Source organism: Astatotilapia calliptera, chromosome 23 (assembly GCF_964374335.1).
Source record: "Astatotilapia calliptera chromosome 23, fAstCal68.1, whole genome shotgun sequence".
Classification (NCBI taxonomy): domain Eukaryota; kingdom Metazoa; phylum Chordata; class Actinopteri; order Cichliformes; family Cichlidae; genus Astatotilapia; species Astatotilapia calliptera.
The window spans coordinates 4,444,832-4,468,613 of NC_137443.1; the positions used below are offsets into that span (position 1 = coordinate 4,444,832).

At 41.9% G+C, this 23,782-nt stretch overlaps 1 protein-coding gene across 5 annotated transcripts in view; it reads right to left on the minus strand.

Annotated features, from left to right (window-relative positions):
* The window catches only part of agbl4 (AGBL carboxypeptidase 4), a 359,648-nt gene that overhangs the window by 49,555 nt on the left and 286,311 nt on the right, over positions 1 to 23,782 (minus strand). Inside the window, exon 6 of one of the 5 annotated variants that reach the window (XM_026157913.2) lies at positions 17,082 to 23,696. The exons of the other annotated variants lie outside the window; for them this stretch is intronic. Within the exon in view, the coding sequence (XP_026013698.1) occupies positions 23,500 to 23,696 (197 nt within the window). The 3' untranslated portion in view covers positions 17,082 to 23,499. Of the gene's footprint in view, positions 1 to 17,081; positions 23,697 to 23,782 lie in introns of those variants that run through there. 5 annotated transcript variants of the gene reach the window in all.

Sequence of the window (23,782 nt, forward strand, 5' to 3'; positions counted from 1 at the left end):
GTTGCTGCTTTCCTAGCAGCCTCTCAATGGTTCCCATTTGGCCAGGGATCCCCAGGTACTGGTACTGGTATATATATATATATATATATATATATATATATATATATAGGGCCCGACATGGTTCACGCCTACTGGCTGAAGAAGCTAACTGCACTCCACGAGCGTCTGGCAGCACAAATGAACCAGCTGCTAGTTAACGAGATACACCCGGAATGGCTAACTGAAGGCCGGACGGTCCTGATCCCCAAGGACCCCAAGAAGGGACCGGTCCCCTCCAACTACCGACCAATAACCTGCCTCAGTACTACATGGAAGCTCCTGTCAGGCATCATATCGGCTAAGATGAACAGGCACATGGGTCAATACATGAGCGGGACACAGAAAGGAATTGGCAAGAATACCAGAGGCGCAAAACACCAGCTACTGGTAGACAGAACAATCAGCCGAGACTGCAAGACCAGACTGACCAACCTGTGCACTGCCTGGATTGATTACAAGAAGGCCTATGACTCAATGCCCCACAGCTGGATACTGGAATGCCTAGAATTGTACAAGATCAATGGGACCCTAAGAGCCTTCATCAGGAACTCAATGGGGATGTGGCGTACAACACTAGAGGCCAACTCCAAGCCCATAGCACAAGTCACCATCAAGTGCGGGATCTACCAAGGAGATGCTCTGTCCCCACTGCTGTTCTGCATAGGCCTGAACCCCCTCAGTGAGATCATTAACAAGACTGGCTACGGATACTGACTACGGAACGGAGTAGTTGTCAGCCACCTCCTGTACATGGATGACATCAAGCTGTATGCCAAGAGTGAACGAGACATCGATTCACTGATCCACACTACCAGGCTATACAGCAATGACATTGGAATGTCGTTCGGACTGGAGAAGTGTAGTCGGATGGTAACAAAGAGAGGGAAGGTAGTCAGAACTGAGGGGATTGAACTACCAGAAGGCAACATTGCAGACATAGAGGACAGTTACAAGTACCTGGGGATCCCGCAGGCGAATGGGAACCATGAAGAGGCCGCTAGAAAAGCTGCAACCACCAAGTACCTGCAGAGGGTCAGGCAAGTCCTGAGGAGTCAGCTGAATGGTAAGAACAAGATCCGGGCCATCAACACATACGCCCTGCCCGTGATCAGGTACCCTGCTGGGGTAATAGGCTGGCCAAAGGAGGAGATAGAAGCCACTGACATAAAGACAAGAAAGCTCCTTACCATGCATGGAGGGTTTCACCCCAAGTCCAGCACCCTGAGGCTGTACGCTAAGCGGAAGGAAGGGGGCCGGGGACTGGTGAGTGTCAGCACCACAGTCCAGGATGAGACAACGAACATCCAAGAATACATTGGGAAGATGGCCCCAACTGACCGAGTGCTCAGTGAATACCTCAGGCAGCAGAAACCCAAGAAAGAGGAGGGAGACGAGGAACCAGCATGGAAGGACAGGCCCCTGCACGGTATGTACCACCGGCAGATAGAGGAGGTGGCTGATATCCAGAAATCCTACCAGTGGCTGGACAAAGCTGGACTGAAAGACAGCACAGAGGCACTAATCATGGCAGCACAAGAACAAGCTCTGAGTACAAGATCCATAGAGGCTGGGGTCTATCACACCAGGCAAGACCCCAGGTGCAGGCTGTGTAAAGATGCCCCAGAGACAATCCAGCACATAACAGCAGGGTGCAAGATGCTAGCAGGCAAGGCATACATGGAACACCATAACCAAGTGGCCGGCATAGTGTACAGGAACATCTGTGCCGAGTATAACCTGGAAGTCCCGAGGTCAAAATGGGAGATGCCCCCAAGGGTGATGGAGAATGACCGAGCTAAGATCCTGTGGGACTTCCAGATACAGACGGACAAAATGGTGGTGGCTAACCAACCGGACATAGTGGTGGTAGACAAACAGAAGAAGACGGCCGTAGTGATCGATGTAGCGGTTCCGAATGACAGCAATATCAGGAAGAAGGAACACGAGAAGCTGGAGAAATACCAAGGGCTCAGAGAAGAGCTCGAGAGGATGTGGAGGGTGAAGGTAACGGTGGTCCCCGTGGTAATCGGAGCACTAGGTGCGGTGACTCCCAAGCTAGGCGAGTGGCTCCAGCAGATCCCGGGAACAACATCGGAGATCTCTGTCCAGAAGAGCGCAGTCCTGGGAACAGCTAAGATACTGCGCAGGACCCTCAAGCTCCCAGGCCTCTGGTAGAGGACCCGAGCTTGAAGGATAAACCGCCCGCAGGGGCGTGCTGGGTGTTATATATATATATATCCATAGGTCCATCATCCTATTCATGTAGCCCCTTCCGCCGGGATATATATATATATATATATATATATATATATATATATATATATATATATATATATATATATATATATATATATATATATATATATATATATATATATATATATGTGTGTGTGTGTGTGTGTGTGTGTGTGTGATTCTTGGGCTCGCTGTCCCTTTAAACCAAGCGTTCATTTTAAAATTTAATGATTTGCATTGTGGGAGTTGTTTTTTGTCCACATGACAGAGGCAGCTCCCCGGGGTTTGACTTAGTAAAAAGATTGATGTCCCCACAACATGAGTAACACACACACACACACACACACACACACACACACACACACACACACACACACACACAAAAATAAAAAAGAGAGCAAAAATAAATATGTTCCGTTTGTTCCCAACAGCAGTATTTTGTTTCCGCTTGTACACTTTCTGGCATTTTTTATCCTTGACAGTTAGTTGTGTGTTCCATTTTAACAGCTGCAGTCTGCTCTTCTTAGTTGGCTGAACTCCTCTCATATAAAAAACAAACTGTGTGCCATGCACTCTGCTGCACTGGTTTAAGCAGCGAGCTGTCCACACAGACAAACGGGCTATTGTTACATCTGCAGCTTGTAAAGACAGCTTGGATGGCAAAGGCACCAAAACACTGGAGAAAAAGCAGTTTACTCAGAGTTTGCTCAGTTTAAACTGTAATCTATGTTTTTAAAAAGGTTCAGTTTATGCCGCTGCCCCGAACAATCTGAAGGTAAAGTGTAAAACAAGATATACTTCATTGTAAGAAGAAAAAAGCATAACATATAAATCAAAATGAGTAAATATTGCTTGATATATAATAATAATAATCGCATTTTTCCAACCGAGTTATTTAAATAAAAACAGCAAACTTGCCAAACTATAGCCTGCAGGCTTTTCTAATTCCATTTTAACATCTCAAAGAGAATCATCTTTCTATCAGAATCAGTAGCTTCTCTCTGAAGTCTTAGAGGAAGTTCTGGGCAAGAAGTCTCGCAACGGAGGCACAGTCCATTTCGGCGCATCAATCGGTTACACAGACTTTGAACTCGGTTGTGGGTATGTTCAGCTCTTTAGTGATTTCCAAAGCTTTCAGCTGAATATCAGCTCCAGTTAGAGGCATTTCTTCATTCCGCTTTTCAGACAGATACTCGCACGCGCTCCTGTCAGCCTCTTGAAAGCGGCCCGTTTTTGGATGTTGGAAAGATTTTGCATGAATCTTTAACATTTTTAAAGCTGTCGTTTGGGATTTGCCATCTTGCCAGTTGTTTGATGAGTCTGGCTCATTGATCGCTGTGATCCTGATTTGGCATCAACATTCCCACTGGTTGCCCTTAGCGCAAATTACTTTAAAAGCCACTGTTGTTTAATGAAAAGGAGGGGAGAAAAATCAATGTGGTGCGATGGCATGTCTGTCAATCCAGTAGCTGCCAAATGAATTCAACATGGCTGCGGTTAACGTGCAATAACGTTAAAGTTTTTCCAAAAAATGTGACACTTGTTCAAACATAATCTGATGGAGTCTGATGCTGATGCAGGAAAATGTGGTCAGAGTCTCATATGAGAATATTTGTGATCGTGAATCCCTGCTGACAGGATAAAGACGCGCAATGGATCATTTTTAGGCTTAGCAAAATCTTTAAAAGAAAATATGATCCAAGCTGGACTGAGTGTGTTCCAATCCAGGTCGGGAGGGGCCTGGAAAAAATCCTTTATTCATTTGCTTTCCTTTAATGACAAATGGATAACGAATGCATTCAGCCTCCTCCATTAATGCGGGAATCCAGTCCATAGATAAACAATTTGAAACAGAATAATCAAAACAACATGATTGTACAGTAGTAGCCAATTTCTTTCCCAGGCTGAATATATTAGCATACTTGAATTACACTGATGGTAAACTCTGCATTCTAGTCCAAATATCAGCGTAGTAAAAATAAAAGAACAGATTTAATTTTATCCACAGGACAAATTGACAAGTTTTGGTTTTGTTTGTAGGATTTAGAAAAAAAATCTAACAGTTATCCGTTTCACTAATCTCTCTGTAAGTTAACTTGAAAGGATTTAAACGCAGCGTATCACCTGCTGTTAATACAACTCCCCGATAAAGCTGACATCAAATGTCTCAGATAACATCGCTGCTTATCTCTGGAAATTAAATGTCTTACAGAATGTCTTGAAAAATTGGACTGTTGTGTAACTGCCGAAAGGGTAAAAAAGCTGCTGCGGTGAAACCGAATAGTGGAAGTGAATTTTTTCAATGAAACCCGCGACACACGTGTGCAGCTCAGAGCAGCTGCGTGGCCGCCTTCATACCCACGGCACATGTGAAATGAAACCAGCTGAAACTGTAACTGCGCTCCTGACGCCCTTTTGCGTCTTTCTCCTCCCACTCCCGATTGGCTCGCCTGATGCAATAACTGCGTGACGGTCGGTGTAGAGTTAACGAGGTTGCCATGACAACGTGCAGGGCTGCGTTGGGATGGATGCGTGTGTTTGCGTGCGTGCGTGCGTGTGTGTGTACTTTGTTTGAAGTGGCAGGCCTTTTCAGCAGCTTTGATCAGGGAAATGTTTGTAGTGGGGGCAAACCTGGAGAACAAACAGGACTTCAGAGAGATCAGCGATCTGTGCAACGCTCACACGTGCGTACGCACAAATACACAGACACGAGCTGAGAAGAAGAAGAAGAAGTCAGCTTTGTGAATAAAATCAGAAACACACAGACAGCTCCTCTGCTGAAAATCTTTCCCGCTGACTCCTGTGACGGGATACGAGAAGTAGCCGTAACTTCAGGCTGACTTTCCTTTCCTGTTCTTTCCCTCTCCTTCACACACTCGTGGCTGAAGTTTTTCAAGAAACACGCCCAGAAGAAGTGATCTAGAGCACAATCTGTGCACGTGTGCTTTTGCCACCCCTGCAGGGCCAGTATAAATCAGTATCGAGGAGAAGCCAGGTGAGTGCTTTAGCAGCCAAGGTGTCATACATGGGCCCCGCGCTCTTCTATCACGCTATACTGATCAGTAGCATGTGTGCCCGTATGTCAGCTAACTGCATGTGTGTCTACGCATGAGAGGATAAGTCAAACAGGCGAGCCAGGAGCTGTGATTCAGACAAATACGCCGCGCCGCTCCCGACCCCTGCCCAGATGGACAGCACTGTAGCTATTCTCAGAGCCACAAGCACATTACTCAGTCCCCAAGGTAGGAGGATAAGTCATCCGCTAAGGTCGCAGGAGGCGTTATGTCTCTCACCGCAAGTAGTTCAGAGTTTGAAGAATGGAGCTACAAGGCCGAAACAGCAGCTCCACAATCAGAATGATAAAACGTGGCAACGCGGTGAAGAAATCCATAAAATAATCTCCCTCTGATGGGTCTGTCCGAGGCATCACACGCCAGACAAAGATGGATACGGTTCTATATTTTACTAACAGTACAGACTGTGTACTGTTTGAGAGAACATTTATTGAAAAAAACAACCTTATTGTCCCCCTGGAGATGAAAGGGTATTTCTTCTGATATGACTTTTACAAACATTTTTCAATCCTGAGGTTGTAACTTTTTTTTTTTTATAAGATGAAACAATTAACTAGTTTTTACACATTTTTTGATTAGAATGCTTCAACCCTTACTGTATATTAACAGTAGATACAGATTTCTGCAATTTCTCTTATGTAGCATTTAAAAGTAAAAATTCACTACAAGTAACGTACATAGTAAAAAAGGATATAGTTAAACAGGTACTGGGACAGTAAGAGTCTACAGTAAGCTACAGCTTGTGGCTCTTTGAAGATGTGCTAAACTTTCCTTCTTGGTAAACCTTACAGGTAAGGCTGGATCAGGTGACCTTGAACCACACCTTAGTTATGCTGTTATAGACTCATGTGATGCCCTCATCACTTCTTCTCCACTCATCTCCTTTCACAATTTTATATACCACTACAGCATGTCATCAGATCTCTGTCTCCCTGTGCCCTCTTTTCTCTTTCTCTTGATCCCCCCAATCCATCGCCCCTCACCTGGATTCACCTAGATCAAAGCTTTTAATGGGAAATCATTCAAAACTTTTCGAGATATTTTTTGTGAACCTTTTGCTGGTGCTTGAGGAAAAAAATCAGGGGATCACCAAAACTGGTAAAGTTCATTGGCTGGCCACAGTGTTGTCAGAATAAAATGTCTTGGCACTCTAATGAAGAGCTGTTGAGCTATTTTGCTCTGATCTAAAGTGGTGGACTGACCGCTGTGTGACATTACCATCCCTCGAGCAATGCTGCTAGAAAGTTGAAAGAAAAATGTAAAGGGCATCGGTACAGTAAACCCTTCATCTCTGAAATAGGTGAGGATAAAATAAATCTACTTTGTGTGAAAATAAGTCAATTTTAATTTAAAACATACATAAATATTCATTAGCTCTAACATCGTCAACAACGACAAAGATGAGTAAAACATGTGGACCAATCTGCTTTTCCCCCATTATTCATGGAGGCTGAGTGAGGTCAAGAAACAAGCGAGTCAGGTGGCCCAATCGCACCCAGAGAAGCGGATCTTAAAGGGAGCGGGCTGGAAAATGGTGATGCAATATTAATTGGTGATGGTGCGTGCCAGGCTGTGCAGGGTTGTCTGGGGTTTGTCTCCCCGAGGAAAGGCTGTCAGGAGCCAAGAAAGACAGGCGGGATGAGTCCCTGACCTTGTCTGTCAGCTGGTGGAAGAGAAGAGTGCTGGGAAAGGAGACCCCCCGTCCCACTGACACTCAGATCAACACTCTGCCAGTCTACGGCAAGCCTGCTGGGACACACCCCAACGACCAGACAGACAGAATGACACAGTGAGCAAGACAGAGAGAATGAATGTAATCTCTCTGGTTGAATAAAACTTTATGACGCTGTCCAATTGTACGGCATGATACTTTGTACTTGGAAAGAGGTTACTGATTACTTTTTAACAGTTCACCCACCCCCGATGCAGACACATGGGAAACACAATGCACTAAACGAGAAGAAGAAAACAAACCGTTAAAGACAAGAAACAAGTCTGCATTTATTATTTTACACTAAAGCAACAAGCGGTTTTTGATAGCAGTGATGATGGAGGGAGCAAACAAGGCAACACAAGCATATGGGTACACACAAACACTGGACACATGTCAGCTCAAATTAACCCTCTTTGTATTTCTGTCACACTTCCTGTCACCAGCAGGATCTTGACTACAGTAGGAACAGAACAGGACGCCGGATTAAATCACTCTGTACCTGAAAAACGTAAATTTTTTTCCACTTTGCACTTTTAATTTTTGATTTTGATTTTGTAATCCCCTGTGAGAAAAAAAAAGATCTAGTGGGTTGATTTATCAGTGACACAGACTTCCTGTTTAGGTTATCCAACAGTGCGTCACGCTGACAGCGTCACTGAGCCGCCCTGTCTTCCTCCCGAGCATCTTCCAGAGAGCTTGTCTAAGTTTATCTGCTCTGTGGGCAGCGGCAAACTCACCGCCGCTGCTGAAAGGTTAACAAGTCAGTGAATGTAAAACAGAGAAACCTATCACAGAAGCCGAAGATCTTCCAAGTGCGCCACTTGAGTACCACGCAGCAGTGAGTGAGATGACATATAGACGCTTACATCCCATCGCTGCCACTTTAACCCACAATTAAATTTTGCGGCGGGTTTCGGTAACATCAGTTCTTCAATCCTGAAACAGAGGTTTGTTGATGTGTGTGCCAAAGACAGAGTGAAACATCACGCAGTAATGCTATTTCTTTGAGTCTGACAAATGAGGCCCTGACTGCACTCGGTACTTGGCAGTTTCCTATGAAAGAATGCATCAATCCAATTGGCTTTCCTGCCCCGCCTGTCACAGCCACACATTTTCCCTCCACTTGTGGCATGTGCACGCTCGTGTACAGAGAAGAGACATAAAAACAGGAATTACATGTCACAGCTACGCCACCTCTCACAGTTCCTATCCTGTGTTCTTCACTAGTCTTTTCTAATCCATCCCCAACACCTCGCGCTGGATCCCCGCCTCTCCTTTTCCCTTCGCCTGTCTTCCCCTCCTACTTTCCCGCTTCACCCCCCCATCTGAGATCAACACCTAGCTGTGTGCAGGTGCAAGGCTGCTGGCAAACTGTCAGCTTGAGTCTCCTTTACTTAAACACACACACATATATGCACACACAGACACACACACGCAGCTTGGCTTCCACACAGGCGCTTCCCACTCTGTGAATTGGTCTCCACACAGAGAGCTAGATTACACTTTCACTGTCAACACATAAAGGAAGAATAACAGCAAGTGTGCTAAAGGTTGGAAAACACAGGCTGGAGATGCAGAAGGAAAATATCACAGAGAAAGAAAAAAAAGGAGAAAATTGATTATATCAGGGTGAAACTTCAAAAAGCACTGCAACTGCAAAAAAGAGCGTTTTAAAATCTTCATGCATTCATGTGCTTCAGCCACACTGATATTATCTTTAGTGCAGATACATACATATACATAAAGTCACAAAAACAGAGGGTAGTATTTACCTTCATCCCGTCACATTTTACTTCTTCATGATTGTTTTCCATTGATTTTTTAAAAATATATTAATGAAGTTGAATTAATGCTTAAAAAGACAGCAGAGACAGTACAAAAAATAGTTTTACAAACCAATTTTACAATGAATTGAATATATATTTAATTTTTATCATAGATCTTTATTTAGGAATTTCTGAGCAGATGCCACTTTTTGTGCATTTTGACTTCACGTGCGCCACTAGATTCATTAAACAGATGTAGTTACTTGTAACTTAAAGATGAAGTGAGACAAAAGACTGCAATGAGCTCATAAAATGCAACATGTTGCTATAAGTTCATTTATTGTATAACATAAATAAGTTACATAAGGAGCTTTGTGTACCGTCAACCAGCCTTAACATAAAAAACCTACTTAAGCATTCATGCCTCAATAATAATAGTAATAGTAGAAAAGCAGCCATTTGCTGTATAACGAGAGCCTTTACTTTTGATAGTTATTACCTTTGTACTCATAATTAGTCAGTTTTACTGGTGATGCTCTTTTATCATATCTGGGACTCTCCACCATTTGACCTTAGAACTGAAGAAGCTTCTCGGATGAGAGGTGAAACGTCTTCAAGTAACTTAAAGAAGTCCAGACGCTTTTCTTTGCAAGCTCCTTTGACTACGATGACCTGGATGACTGAGAACCTTCACAGACAGATTATTTCTATGACACCACTTAAGCAAAGGATCTGAATACTTACCAATGAGAATTTTTTCTTGTATTTTTCAGAAAAACATTGTTTGAGGATTCATAAAGGCACCATTACAACTTTGTTTTGTGGCTGTTATAAATATACTGGATGAAATTACTGTTAAAGTCTGAGAAAATGAACTGATTATATAAAGTGTATAATTTTATTTGATCAAATCATTTTATAAACTTACGCTGCCAAATATTATTCTTACTCTTATCATTTATTCTTTATTTTTTGAGCCTGTGTCTTGATTGTTCTTGTTAGCTTCAATCAAACAATGAGAACGGACTCCATAGATAAGATTTAAATGATTACATCAACAGTAATGACTCAATATTAAACTTAAAGAACGAAGGTATTTTAATATAACTTTATTATACTGATTCGAAAAGCAATTAGGTTTGATAAATGATTTCCTGTGTAGCACTAACACACGCGCGCTGATCCGTGCACACTCTTGCGTAAACTGTGCGGTGACCTCCAGAGCTGTGAACATGGAGTCAGTGTCAGCCTGCGTGGCCTAGGGTCATCTGACAGCTCTAAACAAGACTCTCATTAACACTAGGCCATTAAAAGCACCTGCTGGCAGGGCGTTTGCGCGTGTCTGCGTGGTGTGTGTTTGTAATTCATAGCCACGAATTTGGGGTCCGGGTTGACGGTGAGCAGAGAAGACAAGTGTCAGTTTGTTCTTCAGCCACATATCCCATCAGACAGCAGCGCTGCGCAAAGCACCGATGTGAGATGTTAGAGACTGATGGACGAGTGGAGACATTTTACAGCAGCAGCGACGGTTGTTCAATCCATCTGCAGGAGTTATGTGGTGATGCTGCTAAAGCAGAGCCTGAACTTCTTCTACTTTTACCATAACAGACATAAATAAAAGCTTGTTTGCCATCGAAGGGCTTTTAGGGTGTGCAGGTGGTAAAGAGGGCACACTTAGATTCATTGTCTGGAAACAAGAGACCAACAATACTGTTGCTTCTAATGAAAATAACACATTTAATAATAATTAGACATAACAATCCACATTTAGTATGAAAGTTGAGGGATTATCTTTTTATTACATCAAGTTATTGTTTCAGAAATTGGTCGATAATATTGCTTAAATGGGGCTTTTGTACACTGAGCACTCGCAGCATGTGTATTTCATCTTTATTAAAGTGATAGAACGTGCTTTCTTTTGACAGATTAGATAAGGTGAGGCACAGCCTGAAATACACCAAAACAGAATACCCACCTCAACCACAGCCTGTTTAACCTGCTACCATCTGGCAAGCACTACCACCAGACTTCCAAACAGTTTCTTTCCTTAGGCTGTGAGACTGCTGAACTCATCCTCCACACTTTGCTATGAGTAATAGCTTCATTCTATGACTAAATTACATATTCATCCATATATAATTATTTTTTAAAGTAGCATAAAGGGAGTATGCTACACAACCGTAGGCGTGATGAGAATAGAAATTAATCATAACTGTCACATGTGTTTATTTTCACTTTCATTTTTTTCACTTCCAATGTTCATCGATACTAACGCGTTTGGTTAAGCATGTATGCGTGTTTGCACGACGGAGTGCACAGAGTGCATTTGCTGCGAGTGTGCTTCCGTGTGCATGTGTACCAGGGTTCGCTAGAGATGCTATAATTTATCCCACCTAATTAATTATAGTCCAGCACTGAGAAGAGTTATACTTGTCGCTCAATCGGCTCCTCATTCAGTCAGACGACAGGAGGAAAGACCCAGATAAACTCCTGGAGCCTGAAAAGAGCACAGCTTTCTTTTCTTTTTCTTTTTTTGAAGTCTCCTTCTCTTCTCGGGCTGATTCGTCGTGCCTGTTTAGTCGGCTTCACATTACCATTTAAATAAAGAGGCTAGCTAAATGACCACTGGTAGAACATTAAAAGAGAAAATAAATTGTTTTTCTTTCTCACTTTATTCTTTTCTCTTTCTAGCTCAAGCTCCTCATCATTTTTAATTTGTTTGGTCTGGGGGGTATGCTTGATAAAATAATATGCAGAAGAATCCAAATGCAAAACGAAGCATTCATCTTTGATTACAAGGCAAATCTAATCTCTTTTAATGGAAAACAATGACTCACAAAGCTAAGCAGACTTGAAATGACTCAGGTATGTTAATTTCTTGAGGAGAATTGATTATTATAATCTGAATCAACAACAAATAAGAAAATGGCACGAATAACCACCGGGCATTAAGTTTGCTTCAAAAAAAGACCTTATGATGAAAAGGGATAATGTCAAATGATACACAAAGTGCAACAGAGGGGGGGAAAGACCTCTGGGGTCCATACTGTATGTGGACGTTATCTCGTAGCAGTTATCAGATCGTTTTTAGAGCCACTAGTTTAAAGGATATGTGTAATATCTGTACTGATTTAAGCACAACTTTTAAAACATTAACACAACCCTAAGCCTTTGAAGTATGAAATAATACGAACACGCTGTTATACTAACTTTACCGATCATTTTAACACACGGCTCCCTTTTTGTGCTTTTCCGCTGAATTTTGCGCATCTGTAGCTGCCGAGACAAGTGTAGTTTGATCTGTAGCTTGCATGAGAGAGCAGATTGTATTGGACACAGATTGATTGCCCTTGAAATCCAGCAAAATTGCTTAGCTTGTAACAAGTTTTATTTACTACATTAAATTATCATTAAAATGCTATTAGCGCACTTAGTTGATTTCCATTATGAACAACACATCTATGGTGAGAGAGGCACAAAGTGGTGGGTGGGTCGGTGGGTGGGTGCAGAGGGGTTATGGTTGGGACTCGTGTAAGGAGGGCAGTGGAGGAAAGCGGGAGGAGAGATGAGAGGAGGGAGGAGAAATGAAGAGAGGATACACGAGACGAGAGGTGAGACAGGAAGGATGGAGGCGACGAGAGAGCAGTGGGAGATGAATATTAAGCACCCGTAGTGATTAGGGTGGTGCTGCAGAGTGGCACTGTGACAGTGACATTGTCTGCCATTGGCAGCCTCTGCCATGGCGATTCACTGGAACCTGCTTCATTTGGGCCATAATTAGCTTAACTGTTCAGAGAGTGAAAAATTCATCATCGCTTTGAATCTTGTTAATTGGGAGAGCCATCTGCATTAATAGAGGCCATTTGGATGCTCCGTATTTAAGTATGCATGCGCCAGTGTGTGCGTGCATTCACAGGTATGTATGCATGTGCACGAATGTGTGTAGGGTAGACGAGCAGAGTTTTGCATCCACTTACTGGAGGGGCTGATGGACTCGAAACTTTTCCAGTTTTTATCATTGAAGCAGCAAAATAAGCTCCTTAAAAACGATAAGGACCTCCGAACATCGCTGGCAGCAAGGAATTTAACAGTCAAGACCTACCAGCGTATCTTATCGTACAGCTAACTGACAATGTATGAACACCCAGATGGGTGAAGGTATGGGTGGTGCTTCATCAATGTGTGCAAAGACCAAAGGCAGAATTGCTAAAGTACCAAGTTGATGTCACACCTGCAATAACTTTTGAAATGAACAAAGCAGCAGAGATGGCAATGAAGGCTCTTGCATATTTTACTTGACTATATATATATAAATACTCTGCATGGTGTAAATAGGTGGTACACAGATAAAACTACCAAACTGCTCTAAATGAAAAACACAAATAACTCCTTCACCTACAGTCACAACAACAGCACGAACGAGAATCGATTAGAAAAGCATAAGCTCAACTCTTTTGTTACTTAGTTAATTGTTTCCCATAATGAGAAAAACCTTCCCTGCCTTTGGGGAGAAAATATTGCAGGATAAGCGAAATAACTCGGTTTAGTGCAAAGGGAATTAAAGTCAATATATCGCATCAGTCGGTGATGGACAAAATTAATATAGGGCCTGATCAACAATACTGAAAATGTTAACTGCTGCATGTGTGCTCAAATTTCCATCGTGCTTGTGACGAGCTGCAACAAGGATCGGGATGTATTTCTTCTGTCTGCCGGCGCGGGAAAGATTTACAGCAGCAGCGGTGATGGTCAGATACTGCTGCAAGCGATAAGAAATTAAGACTAATGTCCATTTATTTTCTCGTGCTGCGGCTGAAGCCAAACCGCCATGACAGCGAACAACAAGAAGCTGGCGTGGAGAGACTCAAAATCCTATAATCAAGTCCTGAGCATTGGGTTTAGACTTTTAGTTGGTGGCCAGTGTGCCGTTAAATCTAGTTCAGTCTGGGTGGATGTGCTTTGTGGACTGTGTTTCATATTCAGCAATAAAACATGCCACTATTCGTCCTTCCTCTAAACCCAGTGTGTACGTGTTTATGATCGTGGAAACAAACCTTGTTACTCTGAGGTAACATATGCACACGGCGCACCCACTCTGAACTTCCCCTTCCACGAGGCAAATGCGGTTATATTTCCCCATTCAAAACACTAACAATGTCATAAAGAGAATGCATTACTGCCACCTATTATGCAGAGCTGCTGCGTGCGCCATGTCTGCATTAAATTCAAAAGGTGAACACGATGAATCAGACAATGTTCCAAGAAGCTCCATAAAAGCACCGAAATGACCATATTCATTAGACTGTGTGTGTGACATAAATACAATATGTCTCCCTCTATACTGCAGTGTGTGAGGAGTACATGGTGTTTATGCGACAGAGAGCCAGGCTGCAGAGCCCAGCCCAGTCTGGACGGACTCAGCCCAGCCCAGCTCGACCCAGCCAGCACTAATCCATCATCACCACTACTGAATCATCACGCTGCCAATAAAGAAAGGCAGCAATACATTATAGACATGTGGCAGGCTTTAGCGATAATGACATTGAGAAGTCCTCTTGGGCTGTAGGAAAAGCCTGGGCGCGTGACACACTTGCTTACAGAGGCAATAATGTATGGAAATGCTTCAGTGTGCAAGACAAGAGAGAGGGACAGGGAGAAATGAAGGAGGTGCAGTCTGTATATAAAGAAAGGAGGCACTCTTCCCATCAGTTTCTATTGTGGACTATACAAAAAGGAGGACATTCAGAGACAATGTTCGTTTTAGATTCATTTGCAAAAAAAAAAAAAAAAAAAAAAGAGCTATCTTACAATCAGTCTGATGTGTCAACACCCCATTTCTGTGTTATCTCGGTCTATACATCTCAGCTGTTAATGCAATAGGGTTTGTACAAGTGACACGTTAGAGACAGAGCTGCCAATCATCGGCATGTCATGTGGCACAGTGCAGCTTGAATCACCCTGTTATGTCGTTTATGATATTGAAAACATTGTGCGTTAACCCCACACGCACTAAACTTAGAATAAAAGTGCAAAACGTACAGGCGAGTGGATTGATCTGTGTGGTGACGGAAGTCCATTACACAGCCTGTGACGATGGAAAACTAATGTAAGGTAAGATGTGAAAAGGCACAAAGAACTTAAACGGTTACACACCTCTGTGAAGCTACACATCACACTTTCATCCTCCGCCTCGGTCTGGAAATCTCTCAGTCTTAGTTGTGTTAAACTCGTGGGTGACATGTTGCAAACGTAAATCTCTGGTATTGTATGACCAACTTAAATTTAAAAATGTCTCTTTTTCCATTTAAATTAAAAGTTGGTTAGGTTTCTGTGTGCTGAAGAATTTGCATTAGCCTAAGGGTCATTCAGGTTTTATGAGAATCACTCCGCACACACAGCCCCCAATTTGAAAATGGAGAAACTCTTTTGACATCAATTATGTGCTGCTGCAGCGTAAAAATAACACCTTTAAGACTCAAACTAAGTTTACACCTCAAGATATGGGAAATTTTTAACCTTGATTCAGTTTAGTTTACCTCCAACCTCTGAAAATGTGCCAGTGAACAACACGGTAGTCAAGAGGCAACTTCCAGAGGTGAAAAATGAATCCAATGTGGAAGTGACATCAACTGCAGGTGTCGCTAGAGGATGGCTGCAAATGAAAGTTAATTCCTACAGACTTCCATGTTAAAATTTCCAACTTCCCACCATTGAAACCCAAAAGGTTTGGGCTCAGTCAATAATTTTGACTGGGGTGACTTTACGACTGACATGTTTCTCTATTGGAGTTTCTTTTATCTGGAAACATAATACCAACACTGAAACTCCAACTGTGAAGCTCAAAATTGATGGGTGACATCAAAGTGGCTACATCAAGATTTCAGAGGTTTATGGATGTAGTTAAATTGGACATGCAGATGGTTGATGTGACAGAGGAGTATGCTAGGAAGAGATGGAGGCAGATGATCCATTGTAGCGACCCCTAAAAGGGTCAGTTGAAAGAAGAAAAAGAAGAAGGAGGGGGGTTTCACTGCAGTTTCTTTGCTGTAGGTTCTGAAAGATGCATGCAAAAAATCCCCCCAAAAACCTAAAACGAAGAACCCATCTGCTTCCAGCAGGATAAAGCACCATGTCACAAACTCAGCTCATCTCAAACTGGTTTCGAGAATATGACACTTGTACTCATATGGCCTCCTCAGTCACCAGATCTCAATCGAATAGAGCACCTTTGGCATGTAGTGGAGCGGGAGACTCGTATTAGGGATGTGCCGCCAACCAATCTGTAGACAGGCTGCGATCATGTCAATATGGACCAAAGCTTCTGAGGAATCCCTCCAGCATCTAACTGAATCCATGCCACGAAAAGTAAGGCAGTTCTGAGGTTCAACGGTGGACCAACCCTGTAGTACATCTATCTCTCTCCCCATTTCTCTTCTACGAAGTGGGATCACAGGGTATTCACCACATCCTTCTTCCCAACCAAACTTTCCAGATCCTGCCGAGGGATTCTGAGGCATTTCCAGGCCAGACTGGAAATATCTCTCCAGCAGTTTCTTGGCTCACCCAAAACACTTACAAGGGTAGTCGCCCCAGGAAGGATCTTAACCAGATGCCTGAACCACCTCAACTAGCTCCTTTTGATGAGCAGGAGCAGCAGCTCTACTCCAAGATTCCTCCGGAGGTTTGAGCCCAACCACCCTTCAGAGGAAACTCATTTCGGCCGACTCCTTCAGTCACCACCCAGATTTCATGACCATAGGTGAGGGATGCAACATAAATAAGCGCTATACAAATACAGGCCATTTACCAAATCAGTGGGTAAATTGAAAACTTTGGTTTTTTGGCTCATCACCATCTCAACAGTCCAGTATAATGCCCACATTGCTGCCGATGATTCACCAGCTCACGCTCCACCTTTCCATCGCTTGTGTATAACACCTCAAGATACTTGAACTTGTTTGGTCTAGGTGGCCTGCCTCTCAAGGAGCTTTCCAGTTTTCCAGATTTTATGTGGGTGCATGGACCAAACTGGTTTAGTGATGCTGCTAGCATGCATAAAAACAAACTCTTCACATCAAAAAATAAAAAAATTAATAAATATAAAATGAAGAAAGGGCTGTAACAAGGATGGGGATGCATTTCTTCAGTCTTATCTAACAGTTTCCCCCAAAGGAAGATGAGCAAAAAAAACCAAAACAAACAAAAACCCAGCCAACCAAACAAACAAACAAACAAAAAACCACAGACACAAGGTTTGTGCTGATAGAATAAAAGTCTCAATTTTATTTCTGTTTATCTATACATTAAACAGGTGTTCCTGAATGCAGCAAGAGAAAACACAGAACAGGATGCTAAGCGTCAAAGACTTGCTCGCATAGCAGAGGTGTGGCCGGTTTAGCAAAGACATGTACACTCTCTATCGCATATACTTATAACATTTTCTGAAAATGTAGGGTTGCCTCTGGGAGGCTATAATAATGAGGGAGTGTCAACTCCAAAAGTCTTGAAATTCTTTTCACATTATCATACCAACTGGAAATACTCCATACAGTAATAACCCTGTCTTTCCCTAATGATCACTGCAATGCGTTTATACCTAATACAGACAGGTAGATATCCAAGCAGCCCTGTATAGCTCACTTAATACAAGTATGAAAATGTCATTAATAGGTCTGTATGGATTTGTCATGTCGCCGTTGTCCCCTTTAACTCAATCTCGAGGCCCAGTTTTCCATCTCCGCAGTTGGCCCTCTACCCGACAGTGATGTGGTACCAGGTAAGTAACTCAACACCTGCATAGGAATTCAATTACACACAAACTCCCTGGGTCAATACCCTGGACCAGAGCAAAGCTTACAATTGAACTATTATTAAAACAGTCCAACGAATGGCTTAAGTGCTTCCGTGAAAACGACTGCTGTGTATCTGAACACATGCTCTTCCCACAGTAGAGAGGTACCAGCACATTTCATGTTCACCAGCACGGTTGGAAATGAAAACAATAACCATCAGTAAGAACATAGAAACATACTGAAAAGGGACACAACCCTTTTCTCTCAATAAAAGAAACAAAAACAAAACAACAGAAAAACACTTTGGTGCAGAAAAAATTCCATTGGTACAGGGTAAAAGAAAATATAATGCACTTTGTATAATTACTCACAGTAAGTCAATCGTTAATACTCTCTTACACTAAATGCATAATTTTAACATTTAAATTACATTTAAGTGACGGTGAGGGAAAAAGCGATGCAACAGGGGAATCACAGATAATTATTCAAGAGGACAGGAACGTCGACAAAAAACAGTCTTCGTGAATATACCCTGATCGCATTTTTGGCATGGTCCAAATTTTAGAAGTTGACACATTCCTCTACGTGGGTATTTTGTCATTTCATCCCTCTTCTAGAACACAATCTGAGGTTAACATGGACTCAAACTTAACGTGTGGTTTTGTTTTTTGCTGAGGACCTCTTCTACTCCATCGTCCCAGTCTGACTGAGATTTCCTGCGTGGCATGCGACCAGTGAACAGTGGCTTCCTCTAACTTTCACATCGTCGACATCTGAGTGTGAGCTAATAATCATCTATTATCTATAGTGTAACCTGATCTAATCAGTAAAAATGCATATTTCCGAAAATACACTGCAACAATGTAAATTGATAGACAACAGGTGCTAAAAGCAGATGCATCCATTTGAAATCGGCAACTTCTGAGGTACTTCTGAAACTCACAGCTGAGGATATAATCACTATCTACAATATTTGGATGGATAGCATATAGTTGATACAGTAAAAGCAGGGTTATCGATTTTTGTGAAATATTTTGGCTTTAGAATTCGAGTAAGCTGAGGGGATAGTGGCGGTTGACACACCTGAATAAAACATAGCCGTATGACGATAAAAACATAGAAAAACAGCACCATTTGAGGTCCGATAGATCAGTTTTCGAACTGTTTGCTGGTAGCACCGTCAACCAGTAAAAATCTCAGAATGCAATACAGAGACAGAACACAACCACTGATCAACTGCACAACATAGCAAAGAGCGAAGATATATATTCGGAGACGACCCCTCACACAGACACCCCTTTACAGCAGCATCTTTAAGCAGGTAATAAAACTGATTTCCTCCTAAGAATGATATTTGTGTACTGAGGTGTTTTACAAGTTTTTAATATGCTGTACATGTTGAGAGTAACCAGGTATACCTTTTCCTATAGATTTTTTTTTTTAATATACACACATAGTTTACAGTCACTGACAAACAAACACCAGAGTAACAATGAGGTAGGACGGTGAAGTTAGATGAAGTAGAACCGGTTTGTGGATTGTATACAAATTTTCTGATAACTGTAATAAAAATATAGGCCTAACTATGTGTTCCTCTCCGTTTTCTCATTTTAAACCAAGTCTGACACTGTATCTGTGGCTCAAACGTGTGTCTCGTGTACACCTAGCTCCGAAAACAGTGGCACAGAGCCATTTATCTTGTTTCGCACAGTGAAGCTAAAACCAGATCGCTTTTTCCTTAATCAAACTGTCAAAAAGCAACCCAAAGCTCCTTCCCTTCTGCAGCTTAAACAGGTGTTTACAACATAAGCCAAAACAACAGCGAGGAGGACAGGATCGTCCACATGAAAGTCAGGAGAGAAAAGAACTAAAGGTGGCATAAAAAGACGATCGCAAAGCCGCCACGGTTACGTTTCCTGCCTATCACTACTTAAGTGTAACGGTGAAAGCACCGACTGGTCTGGTGTCGTGACGCAAAGCCAAAATTAGTGGCTCTGCTTGTGAATAAAACGGTACAGTATGTTACTGATATGCTGCTAAAAACCCAAACCGCTCTTCTGCAAGTGACTCGGTACATTTGATAAAGAACGGCCTTGCCTTTACAGATTAAGCCAAATCTGGGTTAAAAACATACAGTCCTTCCATACAGCTTTCATCCTTTGAAGGTGGTTTTAGTTAAAGGATTAGGCTTAATGGCCATCCAGGAAACAGGCCTTAACATTTTTGATGATGTAATAGCTCTATTAATGGTCTTTCTTTAAGCATCATTTTAACCACACCCCTCCCATTTTGGCATAAACAACAAAGAAACAAACACAAATACAATACACAACAATGTCTTAGAATTTTAGCAAAGGTACTTTGCACAGCAGAAATCTTTTCTTTTAAAATGCACAGCCTAGCGCACATAAACCTTTGTACAGGGAAAAACAAAACGAGAAATCAGAGGGCACCGAAAAAGGGACGTTTCTAGGGAACCCCCTCAAACAGTATATCAATAACACATCGCCGTTATAAGGTGGCGCTTTACGCTCGGTTACTGTGGCCGGGGCCATTTTTTAAAAATTTGTTTTGTTTGTGCAAACCCTGCTGATTCTAAACCCCGTCTTTAGCTCGATCTCAGCATTCAATACTTTGGCTCACAATTACCACTCATTTGTAAAAAATACACTATTATCTCTATAGGAGTCATATTTATACATTACCAGCATCAGTTTAAAGCGCATATTCCAGTCAGCTTGCACATTTCATTGGTCAGTTTTTATACTGGCGAATCACATTTTGCAGATAGTAGTAGTTATCAATTTTCTAACTAAGTTTTTTTCTTTTAAACCGTTCCTTTTCGAGACCATGATGGAGTTGCAGATTAAACTATTGAGATAATTTAACTTACTGAAACGCAGTTTTTTTTAAAGAAACCTGTTAAATCTATTAGGGCTGCCCCTGACCAAAGATCTTCCTAGCTGAACAGTTTTTGTGACCGTGATCTAATTAATCCAAAATATATTTTAACATATTTTCTAATGTGTTTTGTCAAGCACGACAAAGTGGTTTGAAAGCTGAGACAGAACATTGTAAGTAACACCATTACCACCGTGCTACATACCAGAGAAAAAAAATTATACAAACTCATGGACGAAGCGTTCTGCCTGTTACAGACAGCAGCAAAAGAGGTAATTATTCTGATTGTGCTGCAATCACCAGTAAGCAGGCTGTCTAAAGACGGCGGCCATGCCAAGCGGCCAACATTCGCCTACTTGCATATTTGAAACAAAAACCAATGTTTGAGGTTGATGACTGACAGACAAATATTTATCTGTCACCTTCCTACGCTTTGGATTTTGTGTGTGAAAAAAAGCGAGAGAAAAAAAAGTTTCCATGAGTGACTGACACTTCCTGTAAAGTGAGTGTTTCCTTTTCAGGTCGACCAAGAATGTTCCGACTCCTGGAGGGGTGGGGGGTGGGGCAGCCCTAAAGTCTATCAAGCATGTTAGCGGCAAATCTGACAAATGAATCAAAATGTACCAAAACTCATTCTTGCCATAATAAACCATAAAAAAAATGTCTTAAGGTGCTTCATGATAATACAATGATTGTTAGGCCTTAATCTATGAGGACATGTTTGTTTGTTTGTTTTTTTTAATTAAAAAAAATAAAAATAAAGGACAAATACCACAAAAACATTTCTTTAAGATCGAAGAATTTGCCCATTTAAAGTGCATTCAATGTAAATGATTTGTGTTGATCTAACTACTGCATCTCAACCGTTGGAGCGCAATGGTTTAACAATACAGAATTTTATACTATGGCGTGATCATCAGGTAGATCCTAAGTGAGGTTTGCCAAATAACAGATATAGTAAATATAACGTACAGGCTCGGCTGAAATCGGGTGTTAAGAAAAGCCTCGTCTCATTTTCCAGAGATCGCTTTGGCTAAGAGAGAGGGATACTTTTTGTTTTCTTTTTAAAACATATGTTTGTAGACTCAGCTGATCTAAGTTCGATTACAACGTCAAGCTTAAAGCCAACAATTCATATAAAAAAATTTAAAAAGTGTACAAAGAAACACAAGAAATTGATAGGTAACGTGGAATTACAACATCAATTTGCTAAACCAAACTTGTCCAGAAGCTTGAAACTGTAACGAGACTACAAACTGAAATATCAATGTTTGGTGGAAAATAATAATAATAATAAAGAGTTGCTTATGTACACTGAAATAAAGTAGCTTAAGAAAAGGCTGATCTGAACTTTTGAAATAACAAAAAACCGAGACGGACGATATGATACAGAAAAATAAATCAACAGACAAACGAGAATCTAGACTGTGAGGAGGAGAAAGGCTTGATGAGCAGCTCTGCAGTAGATTCACAGTTAGCCACAGCTAGGTCACAGTTGAGATTTCAATCTGCAGCGTTTAGTTCCAGCCTGCAGATTGCCACCCAAGCCATTTTGGATCAAAAAGAAAAAAGAAAGTGTGTGTGTGTATACATAGATATACACACACACACAGAACAGAAGAGGAGAATAAAAACATGAAAGAACAAGAAAGAGACTAAATTTTAAAAGTTCTGATGGCATAGCTCAGGGAAAGTTGTCACTGGAGCAACCTTACTCTAATTCCCCAGTGGCGTGCCTTAAACAAGAGGGGGTTATTATGGGGTTCAGCAGGGCCAGACAGCTTCAGCAGCAAAATAGTATCCCAGACAGCTTTACCCGTAGCTAACACCGCTTCCACAAGACGATGACCAGAGCTGTGCCTCGATTTTCATCCGGGTAGCGGTCCGGCTCAGCCAAACTTAATGGTGTGAACTACACAGAAAATAGTACCTGGCCACCTCGTACATTCTCACAGCAAAGTGCAGATGAAGCGTCGTGACTTCAGCTTACAATACATTTACAATCACAGCATACTAGAAAACCCAGGAGCTTATCAGTGCCTGGTGATTGCCAGATCCATTTAAGGCCTTTCTAGGTCTCAACATGCCTGTACCACTGCAACTCAACAGTCAAGTTTCCTTAAAGTAACACACAGATATCCGATCAAAACGTCTCCTGTGCTCCCTCGTGGATGGCAAATATTCATAAAGATTAACATTAAAAAAACATAAAAAACAAATACAGCATTCTAGAGACTCGACAGAGTCCCATTAAATCTCAGTAAGCTGTCTTTATAATAAAGTTATACGGTTAAGTGGGAGCACACGCCCATAATTAATCTCTTTAGGAGCAACAGAATCTCTGCTGCAAAATGAAATATGGCTGTTACTAATTAAGACTTGTGCATTTGAGACCCTCATGTCCCATTCTATGCAGTAAGTACCAACCGCACCAACTCCCAGCAGTTATTGAGTAGTCACCATAACAGTCAACCTCTCACGCATCTAAGCTCTAATGCAAACTAGCATCATTCGTTCGCCCAGGGAAATAATCTCTTACTTTTTAAAAGTTCAAGGACTCAACAATTATGTTCTGACACAGAACAATAAAGTAATAATCACACCTAATTTCTCTTTTGACACACATGCACAAACCTCAAGAATCTGCATCTCTGTACCAATGCCACTGTAAAGCTTATAAAAACACTCACACCAGCCTATGTCAAGCTAGCTCACATGTTCAGTTTCTAACCACTGGGTAAAGCTGTCTGTTGGCCAATTAGAAAAGCGGGCTCACAGAAATGTGATGATGGTTCTTTACGAAGGGGCGGGCGAAGGGGCCTCTTTGTTTTAACATTTCAAATAACAACCAATCCGATGTGCCAAAGTAATACGACCGCTCCTGAAATGGTTACAGCATCCCCCGACAACCCATATCAAGTCCCCTCAATATCCTGCAGACCACGCGGGGCAGAAGGCGCTGGCGTGACAGTTGATCACTATATGCCATCGTAGGTGAAGTTCTCCATCTTGACTGTCTGTCTGATGAGCAGCTTGGACTCCCGCCGCTCCTCATTCTTGATGGACTTGTTGATGTCCATTATCTTTTCACAAATGTATTTGTTCACTTTGGACAATCTCTGCGTTATCTCTGCACTGTCGGCTGTCTCTTGAGACACTCTGTCGTAGAGACACTCTGGGGAAGGAGCGAGTGTGAGTAATCAGACCACATCAAATTAAAAGCCGCTCATTTTGGCCTCGCCTTAAGGCTAAAGAATTTAC